The 19,946-nt window shown below is 32.1% G+C and overlaps 1 protein-coding gene across 3 annotated transcripts; it reads left to right on the top strand.

Moving 5' to 3' along the window:
* The first annotated feature begins 1,559 nt into the window (after positions 1–1,559).
* Positions 1,560–7,179, top strand: LOC111401121 (mitogen-activated protein kinase kinase kinase 3-like). Of its 3 annotated transcripts, none has more exons than XM_023028700.1 (11): positions 1,560–2,211; positions 3,026–3,334; positions 3,572–3,659; positions 3,764–3,826; positions 3,955–4,115; positions 4,208–4,283; positions 4,738–4,797; positions 4,996–5,103; positions 5,201–5,437; positions 5,863–5,898; positions 6,306–6,404. In XM_023028700.1, exons 1-10 carry the CDS (start codon positions 1,787–1,789, stop codon positions 5,896–5,898), a joined length of 1,563 nt encoding a protein of 520 aa, XP_022884468.1. In that variant the 5' UTR covers positions 1,560–1,786; the 3' UTR covers positions 6,306–6,404. The 3 variants fall into 3 exon arrangements, with proteins under 3 accessions (XP_022884468.1, XP_022884466.1, XP_022884467.1); XM_023028698.1 differs by lacking the exon at positions 5,863–5,898 and adding an exon at positions 6,519–7,179 and having other exon boundaries at positions 1,568–2,211; positions 6,306–6,403; XM_023028699.1 differs by lacking the exons at positions 3,764–3,826; positions 5,863–5,898 and adding an exon at positions 6,519–7,179 and having other exon boundaries at positions 1,568–2,211; positions 6,306–6,403.
* The last annotated feature ends 12,767 nt before the right edge of the window (positions 7,180–19,946 follow it).

Genomic DNA, 19,946 nt, shown 5'->3' with positions numbered 1-19,946 from the left:
TTTGTTTGACACACACATGATTTGTAAAAATAAATAGTAGTGAACTTCACGTAACGTGATAATAATAAAGCACTGTTTGTCTTCCTTTACTTTACATTCTTTTCTATTAATTTTTCTACTATATTCATTTTTAACCACATATTTTTTCATGAAAATAATATTACACGAATATCGAAATCTTTTTTTTCTTTTTTGACCACAAATTCTCCATCAATTACTATTTCATAATACATTTTTGCAAATTAATGGGGCTCAAACAGGGCATAAATAAATAGTAATTATTAGTGTATGACTAAAATTAATGTTTGATTTTTATTGTATTTATAAATCATTTATAATTGACTGCCAAACGAAAGCTAAACGAGAGAGGTGCGTACAAAACTCGACTTTTTAAAGGATCTAATTATTCCCTATTGTGTTAGTAGAGAGTGTAACTTTCGTTGTTGGACATGTTACCTGACTTTGAAATTACATTTCCTCTGTTTCAGTAGATAAAAATTAGAATTTTAGTAAATTTTAATAAAAGTTGATAAAATATATTGTTGAAAAGTTAATAGAAATTGCAAGTCTCATGAAATCTGTTATTCAAAATAAATTTGAAAAGAAAATGAACTTGATAATCACTGTAAGTTCAATAACTTAAAGTTGTTCAGGTTTTAACACATTTTTTTATAGCAATATTAACTCGCTTATTTGGTGATATATATGAATGCATAGAACTCGACAATGATATTCATCGACACTGCTCATGATCAATCGACTATATGATAGTAAGATCACTATCATCTTGTCTAATAAATACTAATACATTTCAATTTCATTAAACAATATGGCAATAATCACATTGTCACGTAGCGTGATGAGCATCAACAATACCGATAAGCCAATGTTTGTTTTAGCTAAAAAAAATATATTTTTATAAAAATTGATGAAGCATGTGATTGAAAAATTAATATAAGTTGTGAATCCCGTAGAATTTATAATTTAAATTATATTTTAAAAAATGAATTTTTGATAATAATCATATTGTCACATAAACTGATGATCACCACTACTAATAAGCTCCTGTTTAGTTTAGATAAAAATACCTTTCAAATAATTTTCGATAAAAATTAATGAAACATGCAATTGAAAATTTGAAAATTTGATGAAAGTTATAAGTCTTAAATAAATATAAGAGAATTAGGCTAAATTTCTATTTGAGAGGAATTAAAATCTAGATTTTAATATAAGTGAAAATCAATAAATAATTTTAATTATATATTTTATAAAATTCAAGACTTGTCAGTCATAATTTTGATCAAAATTCACTAATATTTAATTTTAATTATTGGGCTTAATAACCTTTCTTGAACTATGTTTTCCACGAATCGAGCAGTCCAACACGTTTTAAATATCTATCTTGCTCGATGACGGTGAGGAGATTCATGCATATACCTGACACTAGTCACAAACACTGACACTGACACCCACGCCAGGGTATCCCGTATGGAAGGGAAAGAAAATCCACGTCATTCAGCTGGTTTAATCCAACCACCGCCTCCGCCAAATACATTAGCTGTTTCTCACCGTTCCCTACACCCGTTGGCATTTTCCATGGCCCCCACTCTCTTTACTGAAAATGAAATATGCTCATCGATACCTTCCTTCAAAATATCGGGTCTTTTCTTCTTCAACTTGTCCTCTTCACATATATACAATCCAGAAACCGTAATTCCAGTCTTGCCCCTCTCTTTGATATAATTCCTATATACGAAGAAATTTAATTTAGAGATACTTGAAAAAGATGCCAGCTTGGTGGAGGAAAAGATCTAGCAGAAGCAAAGATTCGGTAAGCGAGAATGGTAATTCTCCGAGAAATTCGGCAATCGAGAATGGAAAGAAGACAGGGAAAGAAAATAAAGACAATAAAGCCAAGAGCTTTGATGAGGTTTCTGGAATTGTTTTGCGACCGAAACAATCGAAAATTTCGCCAAGAAATAGCAGAGATTATGCTGCTATAGGAAGAGAAGAAGGAGGGTCCTCGGGATTTGGTTCAGCATCTTCTTTAGGTACAGGGCACCCCCTGCCAAGGCCTCGTGAATCATCAACTGATCATGTTCAGATACACGGAATTGGGGTACGATCTGGCTCGGGTTCTGTTTCCAGTGTCGACTCATCCGGGTCAACCGATGATCATGCCCATGTTGTTTTTGATCAAGTTGCTTTCAGGTTGGTTCGATTTTCAAAAAAGACTTTATGGTTGGTCTTCATTTTTTCTTTGTTAATAAAGATCCGGTTTTTTTGGGCTTTTAGTGCTGCAATTATGGGATTATTGGTTGCCATTTTGGTGCATTTTATTTATTATGGCTGCTGCAGATTAATTGATTGATCAATTGTTTGTGTGCAATATCTTGGCTGTAATTTCGATGACTCTTATCCCAGAAAATAGTGCTTTCCTCTGGAATGAATGTTTTGCTTTGTTCTTTCTTGAAATTGACTTTGTTTTTTGTTAATTGAGATTTAATTTGATTAGTTAAGCAATTATTTTGTTCCTTCCGTTCCATAATATTTCAAATGAAAATTGGATTATACTTTTAATGGGAATTAGAGTAAGTTTTTCTTTAGGGTTTTCTCTTGCTCCCTTTTAGTATTTCCTCTGTCGAATTGTTCATCTTACATTCTGTAATTCAATTGTTTACACGTTGGATTTGAAATTAAAAAGGTGATTGAAGGTTATATCTGTACATTATGAACATAATGCATATATTAATGGTAAGCAGGTGACAGACATCAGCTCTCATTTAGGTAAAAAGAAGTTACAAATCACTTTTTTATTGTTTTCTAACTTTGACTAAATGGCTTGGTGTCTCTCTCTCTCTCTCTCTCTCTCTCTCTCTCTCTCTCTCTCTCTCTCTCTCTCTCTTTCTAAAGGGTCATCAAATATGTGAGAGGCACTGATAAGTTACTAGTAGTTGTGTCAATTGTGCTTCTGTGGCACAACTTTGATTAGTCTTATGGATGTAAATTTCATATTTTGTTGCAGAGGAAATGGAGAGAACAGATTGAGTCCACAGATGCGGAGCCCAGGTCGAGGATTGAGGGGAATTTCCACTACCACCTCCACTCTCCATCCACGATTTAGCTTGGATTCCCCAACCGGGAAAATGGAAGATGGAAAAAGTGAATTTCATAGGCTGCCCCTTCCACCTGGCTCCCCAACCAGCCCTTCTGCCTTGCCAATGCCAAGAAGTCCTGGGAGAGCTGAGAGCTCATGTATTATTTCTTCAAAATGGAGGAAAGGGAGGCTTCTAGGAAGAGGCACCTTTGGTCATGTTTACCTTGGATTTAACTGGTAATGAGGCGTCCACGGCATGTTGTATAATGCTAAAAATTGTACCGAATATGAAAATTTTGTGAATTTCGATAAACGAGTTTTGTTCTGGCATTAGTAGAATTTATGGCCTGTTTGGCTGCAAAGCTTTGTCATGCAACCCTGATACAGAAAAAAAAAAAATAGTTTTAGATCAATCTTGTGATCTTTTTTTGTTAGTTATATTGTGATAAATTAATTGATTGTCTCAATTGATAGTGAAAATGGACAAATGTGTGCAATAAAGGAAGTCAGGGTTGTTTCTGATGATCAGTCATCAAAAGAATGTCTGAAGCAGTTGAATCAGGTCCAGAATCCTTTTTCTATACTGCATTTTTCCTTTGTTTACACACAATTAGGTTTCATACCTTGTGATCCATAGTATCTATAACATATTTGGCTATTGAACAGGAGATTACCTTGCTTAGTCAGCTTTCACATGTGAACATTGTTCAGTACTATGGAAGTGACTTGGTACGGGTTACCTTCATGTTATCTAGACGTGCATGCTTTTCTGTTGTGATCCTAGTTTGACTGACGAACTGTTGAGTCAATGGCTATAAACTTCGTCCCCTTTTAACTCTTGTTTACTCATTTTCCAGAGCGAAGAAACATTGTCAGTTTATTTGGAGTACGTTTCTGGAGGTTCCATTCACAAATTACTGCAAGAATATGGGCCCTTTGGGGAGCCTGTAATACAAAATTATACTAGACAGATTCTCTCAGGACTCGCTTACTTGCATGGAAGAAATACAGTCCACAGGTTCGAATTTGTTACTTTTGTAATGGCCGCTTATTTCATCTTGTGAGTTGTGAAACTCCACCACTCTTGATTTTTTTATCACTTCATTGCAGAGATATCAAAGGAGCAAACATATTGGTAGATCCCAATGGTGAAATCAAACTTGCTGATTTTGGCATGGCAAAACATGTATGTATAATCTTTTTGTAATGTCAGATGGGTATTTGGTCTTGCTAACTTCAAAAGTATTCCTTTGACATCATTGAGCAAGTCGAAAACTAGTGAAAACCTTGAAGTTGCCTGGAAATATCTCTTGATGCTTGGGTGAATCTATTTTTAATGATTATCAGTAGAAATATATTGAACAAAATTCATTTGAAGACTGCAGTCAACATTACACAGCAAGTGAAATCACATTTTACTTTGATGTCTGTCCAAAATAAGGGCCGAAAGGATAAAGCTCAAAATTTTTTGCTATTATGCACTGGTTGAAACCTGACAAAATCATGACACCAAAAGGAAAAAATCTTTGAGAAAACACAGTTGTAAAAGTATTCTTTTTGGAATATTTTTTAAGCAAATAATGTTTGTTTTCTGGCAACCATAATACTAACTCCGAAATTTGCAAATTTCCATTTACCAGATAACATCCTGTTATTCAATGCTATCTTTCAAAGGAAGTCCTTATTGGATGGCACCGGAGGTCTCTCTCTCTCTCTCTCTCTCTCTCTCTCTCTCAGACATACATTGTGTATATGATGATAGTATGTTCCTTAAACACCCATGCCCACACCAATAGATATTAGAACAACACTTGCACGTGTGCACGCATACACTTTCTTATAATTATGTGGGCAGATCTTCCAAATAAATTATTGTTACATGGTTGCTTTAATCTCAGGTTGTGATGAATACAAATGGTTACAGCCTTGCGGTGGATATCTGGAGCTTAGGTTGCACAATTCTCGAAATGGCTACGTCAAAACCACCATGGAGTCAATATGAAGGGGTTAGACATTTAAATTTATACTACTACATTGATGCAAGCATTTAAGATTCAGATATTGATATTTTTTACTTTTTTTTTTTTATTCCCTAATTACCAGGTTGCTGCAATATTTAAAATTGGAAACAGCAAGGATATGCCAGAGATTCCAGATCACCTATCTAATGATGCAAAAAGTTTCATAAGGCTATGCTTGCAGAGGGAACCATCTGCAAGGCCCACAGCTTCACAACTACTGGGTCATCCTTTTGTTAGAAATCAAACTACAATAAAAGCCACCAGTGCCAATATAACCAGAGAAGCATTTCCTCGTGCCTTTGATGGGAGCCGCACTCCGGTAAATTTCTTCAACACTTTGTAATCATCTTATTATTTCAGAGAAAAAGTTAATTTTGGATGCAACGATTCACTATTCTTAGTTGACAATTCTTTTATCGTATTAGTTATTATACTTATTCTTACATTAACATTATCAAAGGAAACTATTAGATGAATATGGGAAGATGTTTTACATTTCTTTTTTAGCTTGGCTATAACCAGGAAATATTAGCATGTCTCTGTATCCTTCCTGACTAATGAAATGTATATTCTAGCCCTGCAAATCAGACTTTTACCACATCTATTTGTCATAGTATTGCATGCCTCGTGCCATTGTTGAATTCTTCTGGTGTAGTTTATCTAGTTTTCCAGTTTAATCAATTAATCAATCAACTTTATCCTTTTAGTTTTAACTATTACATGGTCTTTCTGTCTGTTTATCAGATTTTAACACACGGAGCAATCAGAATGCTAGAATAGGTAGTGAACATTATATGGCTTTTAAGTTTTTCTTTTCTTTCTTTTTTTTTTTTTCTTTCTTTTTTTTTCTTTTCTAAAACCTGAAACGCATAACTTTCATTAGGACATGTTTTCTTCATATTATACTTACACATGCTTGTGTGAATCTCTCCCCAAATATTTCCTTGACAAGTTTGTCCAAAAATCCTTCTCTCTTCGAAGACGCGATTTTGAAGATATTGGCTACACCTGTGATTAGAGATATATTTATAAGTGATTTTGTTCAGATCTTCATGGTTTGCAATAAATATCTCATCAATGATTTTCCATTGTGCCAACGACAACTTGAATGCTGTGATTCATTTAATCATAGCTGATAAGCTGTCCACCTTGTGCATAATTTACTCATTTTATATATATCATGGCAGACTGCTCTGGAGATGCAGTCCAGCAGATTGAATAACTTTTCTTTTGATCGAGATGATGCATCAAGATTGTCTGTACCCCGGACATTTTTAAGCCCAAGGTACTGAGAAAATACCTGGAGTTTTCTGTCTGATACATTATTATCCATCTTATTTATCTTGCTAAACTAAGTAGAACTGTAAAGAAACTGTTGCTTTCTTGTTTTGGGTATACAGAGAAAGTGCGAGTACTATAGCATCATTGCCTGTATCTCCCTCCTCAAGCCCATTACGACATTATGGACCAGCACACAAAAGCTGTTTCATTTCTCCTCCACCCTCTTCATATCCTTTTGTGGGTCAAAGTAGCAGTAATTATGGCGACCACTTGATATTTCCATTGAGGCCGACCATGAGAAATACACTTGATCCCGGGCTTGAAATACCTCAATTTAAATCTCAAGTACCTGTTAGATCCCCTGCGAGAACCATTCTGTAGAAGTCCCAAACGTGCCAAAGAGTCCTGATCCCAAGATATCCATGTGCAGAGGAATCATCCAAAATTTCCCCACCATGCCTATTATGCAGCAGAAGATTTGCCCATGAATTATAAGCTATGATTTGGCTGAATTGCAATGATGATATGTAATTTGAGAGGTGCTTCTTTCTCTGCTGCTGCATACAAGATGGGAATTAATTGTGAGGTAGGCCAAGTTCCATTTTCACAAATTGCCATAATCTGTAATTACCCCCTCTTGATGTTATTGTAAATAGAGATGGCCAAATTATAGAGAGCAAGCTTCTTGTATGGTTGTTAAATGATTGGTGCAGATGAAAATATATCCTGAAGAAGTGTTGTTCTATCAAATTACTTTAAGAGTTGGTCTATTTAAATCTATACTGGCATGGAACTACAAATGATCTAAAAGACTAAAACCCAGTGGAAGCTTAGTACTCCATGTTCATTTTTCTGAATAGTGAATACTGATTTAGACGAAAAGATTCTTCAGGCTACTGAATTACTTGGACTTGAAACACATTGCATATTCTACCTGGAGTATGACAAGGGCAACCATTCATTCTTGAATCACTGTTCTTGAAACTGAAGAGTTGGGCGGACTGAGGCTGTTCATGGTTCTCTTGTAGTAGAAACCTCAAAGCAGTCCGTATATAGAATAGAACATCATTATCATAACTTGCTAAATATAACGTATGCTTGAGTCCGTGAATCATCCTTCAATGCAACTAGCAACATTTTCCTTCCCCTTTTCTCCCTTCCAAATGAGAATCAGGGGGACACAGAGACTCATCAAGCAATAACAAAATCTGAATTGCTCAAAAGTTTAGGTTTAACACTGCCTCCTATTTGACTTACTCTGCAATCAATTTGACCCCTACTTACAACATAACTCAACTCTTCAAGGTCTAGATGATACAGATGTTATGTGCGTATGTATGTCGTGTTCATCTTCTCTGTTTTCGTTTACAGAAAACGAGTTAAGAAATAAACTCTCAATTCTGTTTCTTACATCACTTCCTTCAAAATCACCTCTCAGCATGAATGCTGCACGTTTAATACAAGATTTCTTACTTCTAGTTGGCTAGACTATCGATTGCACTTGAATTAATGCATTGTTTTTGAAGATTTGATTCCATATAAGCAGGGGCAGACGCAGACGCAGACTCTTTGAGTTAGGGAGCAAAATCAATCTTATATAGATCAAATACTTTGTTCTTGATTTTTAAATAATTTATACTTGACTCAAGAAAACGCAATATTAAGTTTAAAAACACATTCCTTCATTAATATTTTGTTCATCATTTTCATCCATTTAATTTCGAACAATCCTTTTATTAATATTTTGTTTACCACAAAAAAATGCACATTTACGTTTAAAGATTTTATAGTGTATTTGATACAAACAATCAATTCAAGTAATAAAAAGAAAAAATTTATAACCAATATTCACTACTAATATTGAATCAAATAAACACAATTTGTTAAATATAAGTCAAATTGGATATAATCATTTAAGACTCATTCTATATACACAATGTGATAGGAGAAAATGTGAATTTAGGTTCAAAATATGATTAGGACGTGAAGTAAATGTTATAATTTGTAAAGAAATTATATACAAATTTTAAAAAATTAGAAGACTTGTGCAAGAAAAAATGAAAAAGGTTTAAATCAATTGAGATTTTGTCCTTGTTTCATGGAGATTAAAATCAAATTTTTAGTAAATTTTGATAAAAAAAATTGAAAATTTATGAATCCCATGAAATATGTTATTAAAATTAATTGTTAATTTTGATTTATAATAAAATTTTAATTTTAATTCATATCAATCAGGGCTTTTATTGAAAAAAAAAAAAAAAAAAAGCCTCAACACCCCCCATTGTGTCCACCCCTGCTTATAAGACAGGGAAGTATAAAGCCAAAAATCGTGCTATTTTACTGAAATTGCTAGTTTGTTAGTGAATTAAAAATTTTTAAGCTTATTAAATTTTTGGTTTGATGTTATCCTACAACTTAGTTGATGATTTGAAATTGTTGCGAAAACTCCTTGAAAAATCTTGATCCTTGGCTCAACACACCAAACGAACACCAATGAAACCAAGCTCAATCCAAAACAAACCCACTTGGTTGTCACAAGGTTTACACCCCACGAAGGAAACGCAATGGTGGTGATATTTGCAATCTACGAAGGAAGAAAACCGGCAGCCTCTTCTCAACCTCTCTTGTATCGTTCTCTCTCTTTTACAATACACACACTGAAAACGTATGGACATAAATGGATATAGGGAAAATGAGTTGGGAAGGCCACCCCTAATGTACATTTTGTTCAATTGGCATTTGACCAAAATTATAAAAATAAAAGAAATTTTAACTATTTAAAAGCGTCAAAAAACTTCTTTACCCTTAACTTGTAAAACAAAAATGAAGAAGAGATTGGAGTTTTTCCTAAATTTGCTGGAGCCCTGACTTGAACCTTGGATAGCAAGAAATATTTCAACTTCACAACCATTATGGCAAGTAATGGTCCTTTGTTTTTTGTGAGCAAAATATATATATTACATTTCAAAAAATTGTTTCATTTTCACTTCAAAAATAAAATTTAATTAAAATTAAAATTTAACAATAACCCACCGGTTGAACCATTGACCCGATGGTTTTTTTTTGAGTCGATTATCAGGTTGGCTCTAATATCTATGCATTCATGTTCTAACACACACATCATTCTCTTCCTTTAAATTCAAAAAATCTTCCCCTTAAAAATTATCTTCTCGTTAGAATTCGAACTCTTCTTTTTAAGTTTAAAGCCATCTCTTCTTCGTAATAGATCTCTGGTGCACCCAAAGTTTTAACATTGTCCACAACTTAGCAACTAATTGAAAAATAATTGTTGAGTCATTTATTCATTAGACACCAATTATAACACACGAAATTTTTTAAAATAAATTTTATCGTTATATTTTGAAAAAAAAATGGACAAAAAATATTTTTTAAATTTCTATCTTATTTAGAATCCAATAATTAGATTTTAATAAAAAACGATATAGTATATCGATATTGGACTCATTTTAAAACTTGTAATTAATAAAAACTATTCGACTAAAAAAAAGTCGATTCGAATAAGCCAGCACCAGGATATTACAGTTTGAAGAAATCGTAAAATATAACTTATCAACTTAATAAAAATGTGGAATGGAAATGAGCTGCTGACACTATTTCACTATTTTGCATAACGATATTGAAATCATTCCTGAAATATAAAACGACTTCGATATCGTTTCAACATCGAATACACTCTGCTTTGACTGATTTGTATAACAACATTGAACTCATTCCTGAAATACAAAAAACGATGTATATGTCATTTCGATATCAAACACATATTTCTTCACTGTTTAACAGGTTTAGGTGCACAGTATGGAATAAGTAAACAATGTTCATGTAGTTTCAAATCAATTTTCGACAACAATGATATCGTTCATATTCAATCGTAACTATAATATCATACATATCGTTTTAGGAGTGGTTACACTAGAACGTTATAACTACGATATTAAATGTAATTTAAATTTACATATTTTCGTGACTTTTTATAATTTTCAAGTTTACATATTGTACATATTCAGAATGTGAACATTGTGCATATTCATATAACGATATACACTTCGTTCCGGTGACACATAAAGTCGTTGATGTCGTTCTAGTATAAAATGCTCCTATTCTAATAACGATTTTGAAATTTTCCCCTAGGCACAAAATAATAACTAGAACGACATATGCATCGTTTCTTTTCAAATTTAATGAGTTTGAAATCATTACAGTTTAAATAATAATTAGAACGACATATGATGACGGAAAGAAGGCATCAAGTGAATTGGTAGCACTCGAATAGTTCAGAAAGAGCGAATGGAGATACTATCTTTCTTTCTGTTGAATGAGATAGAATCACTTAGTGACTTATTTTATCATCCTACGTACGACAAATATATGTTAGGTGATTGTGGACAATCGAATCGTCATTTTTATAATTATCCTTTTAGTCAAAATTTAAACTAAAGCAATATCAATGTTATCAAAATTGTATTAAAACGATAATAGTATCATTATGTATCAAACCTACAAAATAAGACAATGACATCCAAATCGTTATAGTACAAATTTAATGAGTTTGAAATCATTCCAACTCAAATCACAATGATAATGACATAGATACTGTTTATTTTCATATAAAACGATATTTATATCGTTCTAACTAAATATAAAGATTCGATCGTTTACAACCACCTGTTATGCTTTAAGCATACGTAGAATGATCGAAAAAGGTCATTAAGTAGATTGATACCACTCGAATGACTTAAAAAGAGCGAACGAAAATGCTTTTTGTTGGAATAGTTCGAAGGTGGTATACAATCATAAGAACAAAAATGTTCTCATAGTTTCTTTTAAGGGAGATCGAACCCACTTGATTATCTATTTTGATCATCCTATATATGTCAGATGTATGTCTGGTGGTCGTGGACGGTCGAATCGTTATTTTTAGCATAAATAATATAATTGTCATTTTATTTTAATTGAAACGATATGTATGTAGTTTTAGTTATGATTTAAGCTAAAACGATATCAGCATCGTCAAACTTGTATTGAAACGATAATGATATCGTTATATATCAAAATCACAAAGATAGTAATGACATTCATATCGTTTTAGCACAAATTTGACGAGTTTGAAATCGTTCTAATTCAAATAACAAGTATAACGATATAGATATCGTTTTTTTATATATAAAACGACAATTATATCGTTCTAACTAAAAATAACGATTCAACCGTCCACAACCACCCGTCATGTCTTCAGCATACGTAGGACTATCGAAAGAGATCATCAAGTGGGTTGATACCACCAATATAAGGTGATTTCGAACTAAGCTAATGAAGTTGATTCATTCCAGTTCGAAAATAGTATACAATCATGAGAACAAAAATGTTCTCATAGTTTCTTTTGAGGGAGATCGAACTCATTTGATTACCTATTTTGATCATCCTACATATGTCAGATGCATGTCTGGTAGTCGTGGAGGGTCGAATCATTATTTTTAGCAGAAATGATATAAATATCATTTTATTTTAACTGAAACGATATGCATTTAGTTTTAGTTATGATTTAAGCTAAAACAATATCAACGTCGTCAAATTTGTATTGAAATGATAACGATATCGTTATGTATCAAAATCACAAATAAAGTAACGACATTCATTTCGTTTTAGCACAAATTTGACGAGTTTGAAATCGTTTCAATTCAAATTACAAGAATAACGATGTAGATATTGTTTCTTTTCATATAAAATGATAATTATGTCGTTCTAGCTAAAAATAACGATTTCATGCTTCAACATACATAAGACAATCGAAAAAGGTCATCAAGTGGGTTGATACCATTCGAATGACTTAAAAAGAGTGAACGAAGATACTTTCTGTCAGAATTGTTCGAAGATGGTATACAATCATGAGAACAAAAATGTTCTCATAATTTCCTTTGAGTGAGATCGAACCCACTTGATTACCTATTTTGATCATCTAACATATGTCAGATGCATGTTTGGTGGTCGTGGACGGTCGAATCGTTATTTTTAGCAGAAATGATATATTTGTCATTTTATTTTAATTGAAACGATATGTGTGTAGTTTAATTATAATTTAAGCTAAAACGATATCAACGTCATCAAACTTGTACTGAAACGATAATGATATTGTTATGTATTAAAATAAAAAATAAAGTAAGGACATTCATGTCATTTTAGCACAAATTTGACGAGTTTGAAATCATTCCAATTCAAATCACAAGTATAACGATGTAGATATCGTTTCTTTTCATATAAAACGATAATTATATCGTTTTAGCTAAAAATAATGATTCAACCGCCCACAACTACATGTCATGCCTTTAACATACGTAAGACGATCGAAAGAGGTTATCGAGTGCGTTGATACCATTCGAATGACTTAAAAAGAGTGAACGAAGATACTTTTTGTCAGAATTGTCCGAAAATGGTATACGATCATGAGAACAAAACTGTTCTCATAATTTCCTTTAAGTGAGATCAAACCCAATTGATTACCTATTTTGATCATCCAACAAACGTCAGATGTATGTCTAGTGGTCGTGGACGGTCGAATCGTTATTTTTAGTAGAAATGATATAATTATCGTTTTATTTTAACTGAAATAATAAGTATGTAGTTTTAGTTATGATTTAAGTTAAAACGATATCAACATCATCAAACTTGTACTGAAACGATAATGATATCGTTATGTATCAAAATCACAAATAAAGTAAGGACATTATTATCATTTTAGTACAAATTTAAATAGTTTGAAATTGTTTCAATTAAAATTAAAATTATATGACATAGATACCGTTTCTTTTCATATAAAACGATAATTATATCGTTCTAGCTAAAAGTAGATTCGACCGTCTACAACTACCCGTCATGCCTTCAATATCGTTACATTGTTCAGTGCACTTTTTTTATTGGAAGGACATCTATATCATTTTGAGTTTCAGGAACGACTTTCATATCATTCTTAGAATGAGTGCATTTTTGCACTAGAACAACTTATATATCGTTTATGTATAGTCATAACGATTTTTATGTCATTACCAAAATAAGTTAAACAGTGTGTATTTTATACTGAAATGATATAGAAGTCATTTTTTATTACAGGAATGGTTTCAATATCGTTATATTATTCACTTTACTTTTTTGTATTGGAACGACATCTATATTGTTTTGTGCTTCAAGAACGACTTCAACGTTGTAATTAAAATCAATACATTTTTGTACTACAACGATCTTAAACACTTTGTTTCTGAAGGAAGAAAATATATATCGTCATTAGATTGATTGCAGTTACATCGACTATAACTATATAAACGTCGTTTGCATTTCAATAGTGCAAAAGCATTTCAATAGCACAATGACTACAAAGTTTAATAAATCATCTTATGCTTTAAAAAAGTACAAAATTATAAAGTTACAAGTTAGGACAATATTACAACATTAATCTCAGACGATTATTACTCGAGAACTTCAAGAATCAAGATTGTTTTGGAAAAAAATTATAAAAATAGAAATGAACGATCGATTAATATAGTCTTTAGGATCCGTTGAATAATTTTGATCATTTATAATCTCAGCACTATCACAAATTTAGGAACTTGGATTATGAATTATGATGATAAACCAGAAAGTTCGCCTAGTATATAAGCCAGCCATTACATTATAGTTTCTATCGTACACACATATATGCACACACTTCCGACCTACATCTTGATGAAACTCAAGGAATAAATTGCTTAAAATGTTGGACCAATTGTTTCTATGTAAAAAAATCATTTACCAGTAGCACCTAAAGAAAAAGGAAAAAAACGATGTTCCCCATTTTTCTTTAGGTCGGGGATGGGAAAGGCTGACACAATATTCGACCTGCTATGTTCAATTCATTTTAGAGCAAAGTTAAGTAAGTATGTCCCTTAAGAGAACTGCAGTACGAAATCACAAAGTAAACATCCAAGTTTTTGAATCTTTATATTGAAAGCAAGTAAATGAGCAAGATAACACACGTTGATTATGTAATTTGTAGGAAATAATTCCATATCAATTATCCATTATAAATATAAATAAAATAATAAAAGAGTATGCTCCAACAAAGCCAATGTACTGGTTTCTATTTCAAGGTATGGGTTTATTCCATCTTATTTGGGAATAAAAATATGCAATCCACTGATATCTTATGACTGTACTGGTAACCATTTGAAGTTGTGAATAGATTCTTTAATCATTTGATTTTTCCAATTAAATTCCGAAAAAGTTGTGAATTGATGTTCAACACCTCTTTGACTTTATCATATAATTCCATATAAGAAATAGTTTTCGCAACAAGAATATGCATTGTTTTTTCTTTGGCATTCCCTACATATTTTCATTTTTAAACACATTCAACTGACTAATCATATTCAATTGGAAAAAAAAAACTAATATCCATACCATATTCGCGGTGTCCATAACTGTAATTCAATATAAAATTTTTATCAAATTTCAAACATTGTACAGTATTGATAACGATATGTAAGTCGTTATGGATAGACGAAAATTAAATGTATGTTTTACAGTAGACCAATAAAAAGAATAGCCAAACATGCCTTTGCAAACTTACATTTTACTCTAACTGGTACAGGTGATGAGTAATGAGAAAAGGGTTTGAAAGTAACCCATATCAAAAATCTAATCTAATAATAAAATTAATTCAAAATCATTGTTCACAAAAAAAAAAAAAAAAAAAAAAAAAAATAATAATAATAATAAAAATCATAAACATATATAAAACAACATGAAGAAATTATTCAAAAAATGGACAAAGAAACTAACCCAAAAATTGAAAATTACAACACTCCCTTCTTCTCCAAATGCCCAACAATAATATTGCAAGATTTTATTACCCACTTCAACTAAATGAGTGTTCAAGGAAAATGGAATGTAGAGTTTATGGTTTCATTAAGTAAAGAAAAATGATGTTGACAAATAAAGAAATTCATATCTCTACAGCCGATTTTTGAAGAGCAAATGGAAGGAAGGTAGAATTTAATTATGGTCAAATGGGAATTGAAATGGGAATTAGGGCAGCAATGTTTTTTTTGTATGTAAAGTCATTTTAGTCATTTACAAATTATATTTTTCATTTTCCATATCTTTAGACCTTTTACCCAAAGAACTTAGTTTGTGGACTTTTTAAACTAATCTTTTGTTTGACTAAGCTTTTTAAATGAAAGCCCCATGGATATATAGCCAACAATTAGGTCACCAACTTGGGCCAAGAATAAGCCCATAACTTACAAATAATTGGGCCACATATTACCAAATACCACAGCAAGGGACATATCGCTCCACTGTATTTGTGCTTGGTTGACTAATGGTTCTCTACAGTGAAACCGTGATAAATGAATATTGAATAAATTAAGAGTCTTGCTTAAATAATAAAATTCTTCGATTTCAGTTTGGGCCAGTGTAATAAGTTTGTAACCCTGCTAAATGTATAAGATAATAATTTTTTTGAGATCTTTCAAGGCCCAACGAATATATAAAATAATAACAACTTATATTTATAAAAGTTCGTACTAATACAAGTTAACAAACTTTTAATTTGACACCATTTTTTGAATTTGCTTCTTTTTCAAAGTACGCACCTAAAGTCTTTTGTTTTTCTTTGCACCCAAACCAAATTCAACTTCATCCCTAATTTTTTGCAATGCACATACATTTGGCATTTTTTATTTTATTTTTTTTAAATTTTGTACAAAGTAATTTATTAAGATTACGGCTGCTTGACATTCCTCTTTTGAAAAAAACAATTGGTAAAATACAACTTTTATCTTGATTATGATCATCATTCATAGGTGCATTATCCCTTGAGTAATATCTTTATTAGAATATTCTTTTTAAAAGGAAAAAAATTCCTAAATATAATTTGGTAAAATATAATAAAAGTTATAAAAAAATATGAAATACTCTGTAAATTAATAAATATTCTTTTATCAATAAATTAATAAACCCTCTAAAATAATTTTTTTTCTCGGTCCCAACATTATTATTTTATAGAGGTTTTACTATACCTCCCATCCGCCACCTAGGAAAAGAACGTCTTGTTATATATATACTGCCAACAGCTACTTAAGCTGAAGCTCCCATTTTCTCTTAGATTGCTTTCCTCTTCTTCTTTCTCTTGCTCATCTTCTCTTTACACAAAAAATTCAGAAATTAACTCCAAAATCTGTATTTTACTTTCTCTTAACTCAAAATTGTCATTACATGTGCCTTGCACACAAATATGTCCAATGTTTGTTCTTTTCATTCATTATTTTGTTTTCTAGAATGCTGACAATAAGAATAGATTATTAAGAAAAAATAGATTGTTTCCTATAAAAGATAAAGAATGTGAACAAATATCGCTTCATTGCAACAGTCATACAATATTATTGTTACCAATATATTATGTGATTATTACACTAATTTTAGTGGTAGAATCACTAAACAACAGAAAGTATATAAAAATATAAGGAAAGAGAAATAACTATGTCATGTGCTTAGCACGAACACTACACGTGTAACATAAGATTATGTGCTTGTTTGGTAGAGATTTTGATAATTGATTTTTTGACCGTTGAGAAAAAGTGGGTCCTACCTGTGAGAGAAAAATTCAAAAAAATTGATTTTAATTGGCTTTTAAGCCATACCTGTTGGGAATCTACTTATACATGCACAGCGAAATTTAAAATAATTTTTGATTCCCATCAAGAATCGCCTTTGTATTTAGATAGAAATTGTGATAAGATTGTACCTTTTCCAGATTTGCAAACTTCTGTGCTTTTCTTTCAGTTCCATCAACCTTGATTTGCCTCCACAGCTGTTCAATTGTCCAGCCTCCAACGGTGATCCACACAGAGAATAAGGTTGCAACTTCTAGGATTTTTTCTTGTGCCAGCAAGAATAATGAAAATCATATGGACCTCAAACCCTAACTATGTATTTATATAAACCCAAACGGGCTCGGCTCGGCCCGGTCCAGTCCAATATTTAATTAATCTAATTAATTAAACCCGATCCGTGAATTAATTAATCCAATTAATTAATTCGGGAATATAAATAACAAATCCAATTAATTAATTTATCCAACGATTGTTAAATTAACCAATTGGCAATTTGCAATCTTCCAATTCTCTTTTGTGTGCGACCCATTAGGTTTCCGACCACGATGGCTAACGACGTGAAATATTATTTTGATCTAATCAAAATTGATAAATTAAAATACCCTTTTAATTTATCGTCAATTCACACTCGCCGTCCCTGATTGACATCTAGCAATGTGTCAGGGCAATACATGTGAAGGAAAATGTCACATGGTATGACAAAACCAAATTCGTTCGTTTACCGTGAAACTATAATCCCTTCGTCAATATGATCCGATCAATTACGAGATATGGAATTGTGTCAATCTCAATCATCGATCATATCTTTCACTCCACTATTAAGTCAATATATGTCAAAAACTCATTTTCGACTTATGACTACACATTGGCCAAGGATTTCATCATCGACTTAATTGAATGAAACGCAGATCATAATCTCCTACTATCTAAGAGTGACGAATCCTTTATTGATCAATCATAACCTTCATACGATTCTTGACGTACCCGAACGATATCGTATTAGCGGTCCTTTTCAGAGTAACATCCAACACCGCCAATGTATGACTGTCCTCATATAAGGTACTATGACGACTTCAAGTCAAAGGACCAATTCCACTACCGAACGTTAGAGATTAACCACTGACACTCATATAGTTATCCATGTGGAATCTCTCGACGGGTCTCCAATGTTTTGTTCTATAACAAAAACATCCACGTGTTCATTTAAGTGTCACCACACTTTAGCTTGTGAGATCAGCTACTTACTTCACAAGTAAGAAATGCCACACGTGATGGTCTATCCGTAATAACGATATCCGTATCTCGTTATTACTTACGACCACGGATGATTTAAGATTCAATCAGATGTAATTTGTATCTCACAATCATAACTCCTTGTGATTAACAAATTACAAATATTTGAATCTACGGACTTTATTATTTATTTAATTGTCTATTAATTAAATAATACATCTACCATTTAATTGCATTAATTATATATAAAAGTATTTATATTCAAAGTTGATTGGACCTAGGGCATAATACTTACAAACTCCCACTTGCACTAGATCCAGTCACTTATGTATCAAATATCATAAGTCTACATGACGATTATGTTTATACTACGACAACTCTTTGTCAGTGGATCTGCAATGTTATTAAATGTGGAAATTTGCTCTTCTCTTTACGTCATTTCTATGTATTATCTCTTTGATGAGATTATACCGCCTTAATACATGTTTGTATCATTGATGAGACCTTAGTTCCTTTGCTTTCGCAATGGCTCTATTGTTATCACAATACTATTGTATGTGATCAACAATATCAGGAACTACTCCAAGTTCATTTATGAACATCATGATCCATATTGCAACTCTTTGTTACTTCTGAAGTATCCATGTCTTAGGTTTCTACTATTGAATCAACGGTTGCTTCACGTTTGGAACCTTTCCAACATACCGCTTAAGAGTAAACCAGTTTCTCCATATGAAATCTTCTCAAGATTTCATCGATGTAAATTGGGATGAGTTAAGCAATCTTCTAGATCTACCTCTATAGATCAAGTTGTTTATCCCATATCGTTTATGAATAAATCCTTTAACAACCATTATTTCAACGATTGAAACATAGGGATATCGTTTTCTATAATATTAGGAATACGACAATGCTCCCACTATCTTCTTGTAAACACACAATTCTTCTTCAAATTTGATAAAATCAAACACTTTGACTTTTTCCATTAAATCGAAGATTTCAGCTCCATAGAGACTTATCTTAACCTTTAGTTACGACATGCAACTGTTGCAAATAAAAAATCCGAATGGATTTCAGCAAGGCCACAGAAGATAGGTTTTACCAAGGTCAACACTTAACCTTTGCTTCTACCCTTGCTTTGTATATATGGATATTCACATCCACATCGACCCTTCCCTTGTAAACTATTTACAAAACCTTATGGGTTTTATTCCATCAGGAGGCTCGACCAAGGTCCAAACCTTGTTCACATACGCCGAGTTCATTTCGAGTATCATGGCATCTTGCTGTCTCTCTTAAGTCAGCACTTGACCTTTTTTTTTTGTTGCAACTAGCAGGTTTATTATCCTGGATCACTAATACCTGATTAATGATCATGGATTTGCACCTTCTTGAAGGTCGAATGATCCTACTAGATTCACATAGAGCTATCATGTCCTCAGGAGTCTTTACTTCCTGATCCAAAGTATGTCTCATATCAGATATGAGATCAAACTCAAATTTATCTACTTGGTTAACTATATCTGTGGACTTTTGAACTCTTTCAAAATTCTATTTTACTCCCACTGTCCTCTCTTAGAGTAAACATTTCTCTAAGAAGACGACATGTCGTGAGACGAAGACTTTCTTCATGATAATAGAATTTATATTCAA

This window comes from Olea europaea, chromosome 10, assembly GCF_002742605.1.
Source record: "Olea europaea var. sylvestris chromosome 10, O_europaea_v1, whole genome shotgun sequence".
Lineage (NCBI taxonomy): Eukaryota > Viridiplantae > Streptophyta > Magnoliopsida > Lamiales > Oleaceae > Olea > Olea europaea.
The sequence above is the reverse complement of the archived record's forward strand: the minus strand, read 5'-3'. Positions and strand labels throughout refer to the sequence as shown.